The sequence below is a fragment of the Sander lucioperca genome, chromosome 13 (assembly GCF_008315115.2).
Source record: "Sander lucioperca isolate FBNREF2018 chromosome 13, SLUC_FBN_1.2, whole genome shotgun sequence".
Classification (NCBI taxonomy): Eukaryota; Metazoa; Chordata; class Actinopteri; order Perciformes; family Percidae; genus Sander; species Sander lucioperca.
This window is the reverse complement of record NC_050185.1, coordinates 10,310,417-10,322,878: the sequence shown is the minus strand read 5'-3', so window position 1 is coordinate 10,322,878 and position 12,462 is coordinate 10,310,417. Positions and strand designations below refer to the sequence as shown.

Here is a 12,462-nt window from a genome sequence, read left to right as displayed (position 1 = left end):
GTTGAACTTCTTTTTGTTCGTAGGCCATATAATGTTTGACCATATTTCTGCTAATCTGATGCCGTGAGAGCAATGTTGGCCGCTCTACTTAGGAAATGGTCCTGTCTCTTTAAATATTCTTGCAGTAATTCCTTGAACATGCATATGGCCATAAAAAAGAGATAAAGCTTGAAGTCATCCACACAAACACAGGCATTTTGAATTATACAGCAGCAGCTTCCTGTATTTTACACCTGCAGAGAGGGAGGGAGGCTCAGCCAGTCCAGAAGACAGATCCTGGCTAGAAGAGCAACAACAAGTTCCCTGCATCTCTGCTTTTATTTTATTTTTCAGTTCTTCTTCCCTGCATTGGTACATCTGTTTTTCTAACTAAGAATGCTATTGCACATCTTGTGTATGGTTTGGTTGTCATCTGTCATTTTTCTGCAAGGCAGGTAAGTACCAATTTGTTGCAGTGTATCAACCTTCCTGAAGTTATTTCTAAGAGAAATATTTGCTGTTTGGATAGCCATTGTAATGTAAATGCATGTTTGTTTCACGGTGTAATTATTATATTCAGAAAATATTTGCCATTGACAATGTATAACTATTAATAAGACATTATGATCTCTGTGCTTCTATGACCCATAGCACATCAACATTACTGTTCTCCTAAAGTGAAATGCATTCAATATTTAGTGATCTAGAATTAAAAGACAACAATTAAGTAACATTTTTCAAAAATGTAAAATGCAGGATTATGCAGACAAAAAAAAGGTTTTGATTGATTTTAAGTGATGAGACGTGTGCCGGAATAATTTCACAGATTTAATCATTTGAACTGAGTCTTTGTATAAAGACGTTTAAACACAATACGATAGTTTAATAAATCTAATCTGAACACTGTTCAGTATATACGTAACACATGTATTTACAACTACAATGTATGTGATGCCAACTAGTAGGCTAAAATACTAGCTAAAGTTATAAATATTAGGCATCCTTAGTACAAATTAGATCAAACCTTTCCTAAAGGAGAAAATGATTTTAAATACTAAGTTAAGAAAATATCATCCAGAGTTGGTTGTCCTGTCACCTGGCAGGTCTGTGCTCTGTAAGGAGATGAAGCTCCCCAGCAGGGCAGCCAAGCCCCCCTCTCCATCTGACTTTCTGGACAAACTGATGGGACGCACATCTGGCTATGACGCTCGCATCAGACCAAACTTCAAAGGTAACGCGCTGTAGGACAGGTGTGGGAAAGTGCGATTTTGCATAACAATCTGGGCAATGAAGCAGTACAAATCATTCACAGATGTGTCAAAAGTAAGAGGTGCTGCAGGCTGCGATGTTTTCACACAGGAGCCTTGTTTTCTTCTCTTGAGTTTTAACTGTTTTTATGCTGACCCACAGCCTTAGGTTAGACTTCTCTTTCAGATTTGTCAGAAATGTGCTTGTACCCTTGTATTTTACCCCACAAGCCCATTTCAGTCCAATCTTGCGTTGTGAGTGAAGCCAGCAGATTCTCTCTGACATTCTTCCCCCTCAGCCTCTGGGGTCACATGTCATTTATATTTCATAATTGCTCAACATCCTTGTCAGTGCGTGCTGGGTAAATCCCAGCTGATTATCTATAAATACACTAATGTAACCAAAGGACAATCAATAAATTATTGCCTCTCAGGAAATGACTCCTTGAAATATTTAAAGTTTCGGTGGTCGACAGATGGACTACACTAATGTGAGCGCTCTGGAAATGACAACACAATTTCATGCTGGTTATGTAAGATACGTCTATTTATCAGGACATAGCATTGCACATAATGAAGAGAGAAAGCAGATGTTATTTTGCCAGAACATTCTGCTCTTTACCGGCTTCAATACTTCATGCGGTCTCCTCAGAAAACATCATCAGTGGTATTTAAGAAACCCTTGTGACTATATTGTGTGTATATGCCAATCTGCTTCTGTCAGGTCCTCCTATCAACGTCACCTGTAACATCTTCATCAACAGCTTCGGATCCATCACTGAAACAACTATGGTGAGAATCTTCTTTATAATCCTCAGTGGTCACACTTTGTTTGGGTGATCTATTGGTGACAAAAATGTGATAATCTGGAAGATGCATCAGATAAACATGTGAACATCTGCTTTTATCATCTGATTGTTGGGCCAATCAAGCTTGGACTATCTAAATACAGTGTTAAGAAAATATCATACATTTTTTGACTGTTAAGTGGCAATTCTGGTCCTCAGACCAGTGTACATTATAGTCATCTTAAAGATATCAAATTTAGTAGAGTCTTATAATATGGACATCTAGTAAAATCAAGGTTTCACACTTTATTTCAGCAACAAATTGCACTTTATTATCTCTTGGCATCTGTCTTACTGGTCATACACTATCAGGTTTTAGATGAAGTAGACCTGTTGTTCTTCCACATAACTGCTGCTTGCACCACTAGTAAACTTCTGAAGAGGGTAGTTAGGGAAAGAGAGGTTTTAAACAGTATCCTCTTAGGACTTTGACAGGAAATCCCATAACAGTGATGCCTAAAAAAAGGTGTCTGTAGCAGCCATATTATCGTTCATTATCAATTTCATATTATTGTCTCTGTTGTAATAGTAAACATGCACCACTGATTCTGTCACAGAAGTTAAGTATCATGTTTCAACAGAGATGGAAGAAGTAGCAATACTAGGTAGTAGTACTTAGTAAAAGTAGCATTACCACAGTATAGAAATAACCGGTTACATATAAAAGTACTGCATTTAAAACTTTACTTATATAAAAGTACAAGTATAAGCATCAAAATATACCTAAAATACCAAAAGTAAAAGTGGTCATTATGCAGAATAGCCCATTTCAGAATAATATACTACATTATTAGATTTTAATTATTGATGCATCCATGTGTAAACATCACTTTGCAGCTGGTAAAGATGGGGCTAATTTAAACTATATACTGCTGGTTAGCATAATCTATAATACTATGTCAGCATTTATGTGTTGATTATATTTTGTAATAATATAATCAACAATAATATTACACTAATAAAGAAATATAAGTAATAAAAGAGTAAAAAAATAAGATATTTGTTATTTTATTTAGAGATGTTAATGCGCTTAAAAGAAGCCTCAGCTGGTTTAACAATGCAAGGATGTCCGATCAGGTTAATGCATCAGAGTCTTTGTTCCTCATTCATCTGAAGCACTTCTGGCTCTTCTCCCTCTGTTTGGAGAGGCCATTTGGAGCATGTTTCATGAAGCCTAAACATACTGTCATTAAATTATGACTAATTAATGACACCATCTTGTGATTTCATTACATACTGTCAGCTTTGATTTTCATATATCTGTGTCTCTGTCAAACAACAGGGAAATCCTTTAGTTGTGCAGCCCATGGAGTGTTTGGGGACGGTCTTGATTTTCTTTTTTTTTTTTTTTTATTCAAGTTAAGAGTTTGGAAGGCTCATGCTTTCCTAAAATACCTCTAGGGAGAGCCATCAATTTTTAAATTATGAAATTGTAAGTGGAGTTTTCTGTCATTCATGTTATGAGCACTTAAGTCTGTTTGCCAGTGTTTGTTTATTTATTTATTTATGCTTACACAGAGTCTGTGTGGGCACAGTGCTCCTCGCCTGCTGAGAGACGCTGCAGGGTCATTTATTTCTTGCCCTATCACAAGTTTTTTTTTTTAAATGACACCATACTTAGATGCATAGCCATATGCAAATAGACAAAACACAAGCAAATTAGGAAAACATCTTCACTAAGACATAGCTGCAAATACAGAAAACATTCATGTGTATGTGTTGTGAAATTGGTGATGTTTTCTGTTGTGTCTATTTGCATGTGTTTTCCTTATTTGCAGTGTGTTGAGCTCTCAGGTCCACCTAATAAAATCTTAATATGATATCTAGTATGGCACTATTGCCACTTGTGGCTATTTTGTTTCAGGCATTTATACCTATAACAATTTTTATTTATTTATTATGATTCACTTTCATACTTTAGGACTACCGGCTCAATGTATTTCTGCGACAGCAATGGAATGACCCTCGACTGGCATATAAGGAGTATCCAGATGACTCTCTGGACCTGGACCCCTCAATGCTGGACTCCATTTGGAAACCTGACCTGTTCTTTGCAAATGAAAAGGGAGCAAACTTTCACGAGGTTACAACAGACAACAAACTGCTTCGGATATTCCAGAACGGAAATGTCCTCTACAGCATCAGGTGATCAGTTTTTTTTTTAAATTGCTAATTTGGCTGAATAATGCACCAGGATGTACCCATATGGATGTACCTTTATCAGACATTACAAATCCAGCTCCATGGTTTGTCAAGTCGCCAACTGAATATGAGTTGTAGTCTAAACCTCTATGGTCTAACAACATGTTTGTTTCACTCCAGTTCAGTTCAGTTGTCATTGTGTTGTCCAGCACCCACTGTGAATAATAACTGCAGGCTAAAACAGAATCACATCAGCAATGTGGCACTAGGGCAGTGGTGAAGTGTAGCGTAATAGTTTTCATTAGAATATGAGAAAGATGAAGCAATGTTTGAAGCTCTATTAGCAGTTCTAACATGAACTAAATGAGCAGTTGCTTCTCTGGTTACTGAACCTTAAACGTAACCCCTAAACTAAGGGGATCAAACTGAAATGACCAATAGCTATTTTAATATTTATTTAAAGTTAGAAATTATAAAAAAAAAGAAGAAGAAAAAAATTCACTTACTCACATATGGCTAGCCACTACATCTACTGGAAGAATAAGGGTCATTTCTCCTCTCTGCAGTACTGCTAATTTGTGTGAGATTCTTCACTTTCCCCTTGCTGTAATAAAGAGAAGAGGGCTCCTTAAAGCTATAGGCCTAGTGCGTACTTTCTGTCGCCCCAATGAGAAATTCTAAGTAATGACAACAACACTGTCGGAGCACCCCCACCCCTCCTCCACGCAGTTGCTAACTTGATGGATTAAAAAAACATGATGGACTACTCAGAAGAGGTAATTATCTTGTAACGTTTTTGTCCTCTGTCTCCAAAGCTGACCACTGCTGTTGTTCTTTGTCAGCGGTGACATAAAATGCATCACTCGAGCTTCTGCGAGCGAAAGTCGCCGTACGGCAGTATTTTGTAAACATAGCCATACTGAGGAATACAGAGAGAGTTTTGTAGAACTGATAGGCTTAATTGGCTTTGTATTAACTAAGATGGCAATGGCTTGACTGTAACGGACATCAATTAATATAAAATAGTTGTGCACTATAGCTTTAAAAATGGTAGCGAAATCATGCCTAAACAAAAAGAGCAGTGGCAGCAACAGAAACTCAATGTATTTGACATAAGTAAAGTCCTTGCCCACACCTCTACTGAGGAATAGGATGTTCTTTTTTTAATCTTATCTCTATGTGTTGTGTTGGGGGGAAGCATGCTCCTATTTTTACTGATTGTGCTGCTGTGTTTCTCAGCCCATTCAAGCCCTCCATAAAGGCTGACATGTTGTCTGTCAGCACCTGTCAGTCCTTTGTGTGCAGTGGGATAGAGAAATGGAAAGGAGGACAGGTGTCAGAGAGGTTAGAGCTGCTTGATGTGACCTTTAATGTAGGGTGAGTGTGCAGAAAGGCTTTGAGTGACACATAAGCAGGAGACAGTAGGTCTGGGTATCGTCACTGATTTCCCGAATTGATTTGATTCCAATTCACAGGGTCTCGATTTAAATCGATTTCCAGGTCAATGTCGATTTGGGATATTTCCGTTGCAAACCAATTTTGCTTGGATATGATAGAGATTCTACAATTGAACAAGGTTCCCTCTAACCTGGTGCATTATTAAAAGTTTCAATGATTACATTAAGAATTGACCCCAAAGCAGTTACAGTAATGTACGTTTTATTTAACATGAATACACAACAGCAGTCAACACAATAAAGTGCAACTTTACAGAGTCTTCAGTCAGTGAGTTATGAGTGACATTTCATTAAGATATCTTGAGGTCAATGGTCAAGGGACCCCTTTTAAAATGGGCATGCCAGTTTTTCCCTGGCCAAAATGTAGCCTATCTTTGAAGCATTTATTTTAACCCCCTACCCGTCCAGTTGGTACCAATGGATTCCTTATGTCTTTTAGTTTCACATGATCGATTCTGGATTTTATGAATCGATATTGGATCATTCAAATGAAAATCAATTAGAATTTTTTTTTTTTTAAACCCAGCCCTAGGAGACAGCGCTGTGGGTTTTTGTGATGTGGGCTAGTTGGACATCCACTCATGGGTCAGCATGCGAGGGTATCACCTTTTTATTCTACGTGCCATTACGGTGTTGCTGTGTCTGTTTTCCAGGCTAACGCTTACCCTCTCCTGTCCCATGGATCTGAAAAACTTCCCCATGGACAGCCAGAAGTGTACGATGCAGCTCGAAAGCTGTGAGTTCATCTTTCAAGGCAGGCTTGAAAACATTACATACAGATTTAGTCAGGAACATATTGCATACCGTATACCTTCTCTCCATCTTTCTTCTAGTTGGCTACACCATGAACGATCTTATTTTTGAATGGCTGGATGTGGGAGCGGTGCAGGTGGCTGATGATCTAACGCTCCCTCAGTTTGTGCTGAAAGAGGAGAAAGGCCTGGGCTACTGCACCAAGTACTACAACACAGGTACATGACACATGACGACCCGCCGAGCAACATCCTCAATAGAAACTGCTCATCAACTTCTAATAAGACTGTCAGTTTGCACCTGTATCTCTTCCTGTGCTTAGGTAAATTCACTTGCATTGAGGTCAAATTCTACCTGGAGCGTCAAATGGGCTATTACCTCATCCAGATGTACATACCGAGCCTGCTCACCGTTATCCTGTCCTGGGTGTCGTTCTGGATCAACATGGATGCAGCTCCAGCCAGAGTGGGTCTGGGGATCACCACAGTGCTCACCATGACGACGCAGAGCTCTGGCTCCAGGGCCTCCCTACCAAAGGTCAGACCGTTTAGTAGAACATGCAAGTTAGTCATTGTTTGTTCTAAATTTTTGGATGACGTCAGGGAAAATTGGTTGCTGGATTGAATACATACATATTTATATATACAGTGTATACTGTATGTGCATTGGACGTTTGAAATGTTTGATTATTACCTTGAATCGTTAGGAGAATGCTTTCATATATGCATATATGAAGCAGGCGTGACAAATAGTACCGCAACATTGTCATTTTTGTATTGCTACTGGTAGCAGAGATGGTAATAATTTCAAGAAAGGGAAAGTTTAAAAAAGTTAATAAAATCTGAGAAATTAAACTCAGCCTAGGTTCGGGCAGGAGTTTAAAGATTTTGAATTACCCATTGATTCAGTCAATTCATTCAAATCCCAGATTTTATTGATGATGCATTGGGCTCTGATAGGCCTTTTAAGATCCAGGAATAGACAAGACTGCGTAAATGGTTTAAAAAATGCAGTAGTGGAAGAAGTACACAGATCCTTTTACTTACATAAAAGTAGTAATACAACAATTTAAAAATACTTCACTAAATCTAAAAGTACACAACATTCGTTTTCAGACTGTTAAACTATTGTGTATATTATAATACTGTATTATAATAATAATTATAATTATTGATGCATAAGCATGCATTTTAATACTGTCGCTGGTCAAGGTGAAGCTAATTTTAACAATTTATCATATTTTATAAGCTGATCATGTTTTGTCTGTAAAATAAAATCTATAAAGTTGCATCACATGTAAAAATGTACCTACAGTACTTGAGTAGATTCATTTACATTTTAAAGGTTTGACTTAACTTGAGTATTTACGTTTTCTGCCACTTCATACTTCTACCATATTACATTTCAGAAGCAAATATTGTACTTTTTACACAAATACGTTTATTTAACAATTTAAGCTACTAGTTCCTTTTAAGATTATGATTTTACATACAAAACATAGAGTATAATCACTTTATAAAATATGATACTTTGTATAGTATATAAAGCAGTTACAATTAGTTACAATTAAGTACTGCTTACATGTAAATACACCAATAATATAAAAAATATAACACTGGGACCATTCTACATAATGATTATTTTACTTGTGATATAAAGTACATTTTGTTGCTAAAATTTTTGTACTGTTACTTGAGTACATTTTTGAATCGAAGACTTTTACTTGTAATGGAGTATTTTTGTAGTGTAGTTTACTCACAGTAAGTATTACTTCTTCCACCATCTAACATGAAGCTCTTGACATTGAGATTGTAATTCCATGTCTTTCATGTCACTGCCTGACATTGCATGAACGCTAATGTTAACTGAGTGATTTCACTGATTTGATTTTCACGGTGTCACAGGTGTCCTATGTGAAAGCCATAGACATCTGGATGGCGGTGTGTCTTCTTTTCGTGTTTGCTGCACTACTGGAGTATGCAGCCGTTAATTTTGTTTCACGCCAGCACAAGGAGTTCTTCAGACTGAGGAAGAAGCTCAAAGAGCAACAGCGGCAGAGTACTGTGAGTGCAACCCACCCACTCAGCCCCTCAGGCAGCTGTCACCTGCTATTCTCTGCGCAGCTATGCACGAGCTACACGACTTAGCTGCGTGTTGCACCCCAGCCGGGGAATGCAGACAGCACTGACCTGTAATTAATTCAAGCCATCACCTTATTCCACTGTTCTCAACATCTTGCTGCCTCACATGGGGAGAAGAAAAATAGGGAAACAAAAAAATAGGCCAACTTTAAATTAAGTATTTCTTAAATGAAGCAGTGTGACAGCAGCTTAAGGATTCATGAATACCTTGTAATATTTATAACACAAAACATCTGCTTGAATCATTTGTACTTATTCATTTGTTGGGTTTACGCAATGCCACTGAAATTTGCTCTGACTACATCTTCAAGTGGTCTCATTTCACATTAATGTCAGACTTGTATTCACTTTGTAAGAAACAGATGATTGCTTGTTAATGAAGATTTGAAACACTCATGTAGCACACTGTCATGGTTGCAAACAGTTGGATCAATGCAGTCTGTTTGATAATTACATTTATGTGCTGCTCATTCCCCCATCAGCAGGGAAGCAGTGACAGTAAGGTGAAAGGAAAAAACATGTCAGGCAACAATGCTCCTCATGGGAACGTAGCCCTGCAGTGCACTGCCTGTGCCAGGGTATGTATTCTCGCCTTGTTCAGTTTAACACCAGCCAATTACTGGCATCAGTGAAGTTGTGTGAGTCTCACTGAGAGCAGATGGTTATTTTGTGCTGTCTTTTCCTTCCAGGAGGAGGAGCTGGCACAGCAGGGTTTACTCTTTCAGAGTTTTGGACTTGCATTGTCAACAGGAAGTGCACCAGAAATGGATGCGACACCAGTCTTTGCCGATTTACCTCCTGGTTTAGGTTATTATGACATCCGCAGGCGCTTTGTGGATCGAGCAAAAAGGATTGACACCATCGCCCGAGCTCTTTTCCCCATGAGTTTCCTCATGTTTAATGTCCTCTACTGGCTTACCTACAAAGTTTTACGACATGAAGACCTTCTAGCTGCGCTGTGACAACACAATGACTGAGGACCATAAAGACACTGGGTACCTTTAATTCCGCTCTCTTCACTGAAACATTTACAGGCTGAGAGTCCTCAGCTGAGCCATGTAAGATGCATTGTGACTGCATGTCCAGTCCATGGCATGGAAGAGTCCATCCGTTTCTTTAAATATTTAACACTTCCAAAGAAACACACTTTTTTCTCAGCACTGCTGCTTTATACATTACACCTCAATGTACAGTATGTGTGTACAGTCAGCATCTTAAGTATATCAACAAACTTTTTTTTTTCCTTTGGGGTAATGTCTGTATGTGCTGTGTCTGTTACTGTAGCCTCACTGGAGCACATTCTTACCAGGCATACTTTTTTAATTGTAATTTTACTAATGCCATGGTTAACAGTGTCCAAATATCAATACAAGCAGGATTTATACTTTGAAACAGTAGCAACTCTGCTATGCTTTACAGGCCTGGGAAATGCATTTGTCAAAAATATTTAGTTTTTTTTCAGGCTGCAGAAATCCAAGATGGAATGCTATTTGTTATGACATGACTACTATTTAACTTTTTACTTTTTTTTTTTTTTTAAGTCTATCTGTAATAAATAATCTGTTTTTGAAACGTGTTTCACTTAAATTCAGGTACAGTATTTAATGCCTAAATAAGTGAAGGATACATTGTCCAGAGATTTTTACATGCCACTGTTTTGTATGTTGATATAATGACATGGCACACATACAGCCAAATATATATAGGATATCTTTTTTATCATTATTTAACCTCAACCATCTCAGTGCATACTGGCCAGAGATTATCAAGGGTGCATGAGAATAGTTATCATAACATATTGATTAACTTGTACTAAATTCTCCTTAGGCCTGCACAATGGGTGTTGTATTGGTGTTTAATAAAGCCCAATTAAATTACACACTGAGAATATATATATTTTTTTTTTTTTTAAACAAATGTATCCCTGAACGTCTTTGTTGGTCAATATATAATAAAGGAATGCTTTAATTTGAAATACTAAATGCATCATTGTGTCACCTTTCTTTCTTATATATGATGAGTTTTTTTAAATGATCTGTTAATTTTAACCCTGATACATAATATGAGAAAATGTGTTTTCCTCTGCAAATGTAACAGCATGCCAGGATCTAAACCAAAGCATTGCACTTAATTATCAGCTGTGCTACTCAAATCTTCAAACTATGAAATCCTCTAAGCCCAGAATCATCTAAAACAGCACTGAACTAGCTTTCACTATAGATTTGTCTTCCCTCCATTTACCTCTGTCACGGTTATTCTCAATCCTCACTCTACTTTCATTTGGTAAAAGTGCTAAATGACACTGCAATAACTTCCCATGATTTGCTCAATGTCTCACACTGTTATGGGTTTTTACCATATTGCTAGATTAGCATTTATGTGTACACATGCTTGGAGACTGGAGCCATCTCTAGAAACCTAGTCTATAAAATTAAGCTGTCATATTAATATTTAATTCAAAATGTAGCTGTCACATACATATACTGGTATACAGGAGGAGCAGGGCTGCATACATCAGCACTTAGAGTCTGTGTAAAACCTACATGGGCTCTTTCTCCAAATAGCAGTGGGGAAATGGTGAGGGGATCATTTGTTGATATTCAACTGTGGATATCAAGGCACAAATAAAAATAATAATATTTTATAACAAAGATGTGATTCTTATTAATAAGGACTGTGAGATTTATCTAGTGTTTGAAGAGGATACATACATCATTACAAAGAAATTGTCTTACATAACTTTATAATTCTCTTAAAAACATACAAAATACATCTCTATCCTAATAGTGTATTCTGTTACATTAAGCCTATTTTTGCCAATCACACAAATATGAATCTTTGAAATTGGTAACAAGAACTTAGCCCATACCAGAGACTCAAGAAAGTGTGTTACATTTATACAGCACCTTTGTTTTGACTGCAAAATGAATTACTCAACTTTCACTACATCTCATGTATGGTGCTGTACAAAATCTGAGACTTTGTATCTGTAGCCACAAGAAGGTGCTGTTTGCTCTTTTATGTCCCATGTGAGCAACGTTGCACTCTGCCACCCATAGGCCACATAATACATGTATACAGCACAGTAGACTTTTACCCTATGTGAGAATCTGTTAGTATTTATGTGTATGTTGTGTGATATTAACTGGCAAAGAAATCACTCCTTTTCTACAAATTCTTAATTAGGCTACTTGCACAGTATTTAATATGCAATGTCTTATATTATAATTGCTCTTATTTGTATTTTTACATTTCCGAATGAGGCTTTGAATTGCTACAGGATCTGCTAAATGTATGCAGTTACTCTTTGTTTGAAAAATAAGCAATTCAGCCAAATCCACACATTACATTAAATCGGAGGGTGATTTCACTCCGTAGTGTCAGAGGACACAGATTGTAGCCTAGAGGGCATCTTAATTGTGGGGCAGTTAAAAGAGAAAAATATGTTGAAAGGATATTGAAGGAGGGCATATATTGAGGAAATACAAAGCAATGTAACCATTCCACACAAGATAATTAATACAATAAGTGCCCACTGCTCCATTGAAACACTAACCAAAGATATAAGGTCTAAAATCTTTGTTAAATGCATACTAGATCAAATCAAAATGTTTGTTTCATGATGGATGATGGATACTTTCCAATAGTATATGTCTCTCCATGTTGTTATTTTTGGATGTAGGCAGATACCCTGGCTAATTTCATATGTGTAAAATTATATTTGTGATGGGATATACAATTGAGCAAACAAGATATAAAATATATATTGCACACAAAAAAAGTCCTGGTGGAAGATATGTTGCACACTGAAATCACATATATTGCTTTATTATGTATTTATTATTATTTATTCACTATTTATTTATTGGCTGCATATTATTTTTGTGCACTTGCA

General features: G+C 37.1%; 1 protein-coding gene across 2 annotated transcripts; it reads left to right on the top strand.

Moving 5' to 3' along the window:
• The first annotated feature begins 53 nt into the window (after positions 1-53).
• On the top strand, positions 54-10,542 carry LOC116065041 (glycine receptor subunit alpha-2-like). Of its 2 annotated transcripts, none has more exons than XM_036008934.1 (10): positions 54-434; positions 1,083-1,210; positions 1,951-2,018; positions 3,996-4,219; positions 6,327-6,409; positions 6,507-6,644; positions 6,749-6,963; positions 8,331-8,489; positions 9,053-9,145; positions 9,257-10,542. In XM_036008934.1, the coding sequence occupies exons 1-10, from the start codon at positions 376-378 to the stop codon at positions 9,527-9,529; spliced, it is 1,440 nt and encodes a 479-aa protein (XP_035864827.1). In that variant the 5' UTR covers positions 54-375; the 3' UTR covers positions 9,530-10,542. The 2 variants fall into 2 exon arrangements, with proteins under 2 accessions (XP_035864827.1, XP_031176350.1); XM_031320490.2 differs by having other exon boundaries at positions 9,050-9,145.
• The last annotated feature ends 1,920 nt before the right edge of the window (positions 10,543-12,462 follow it).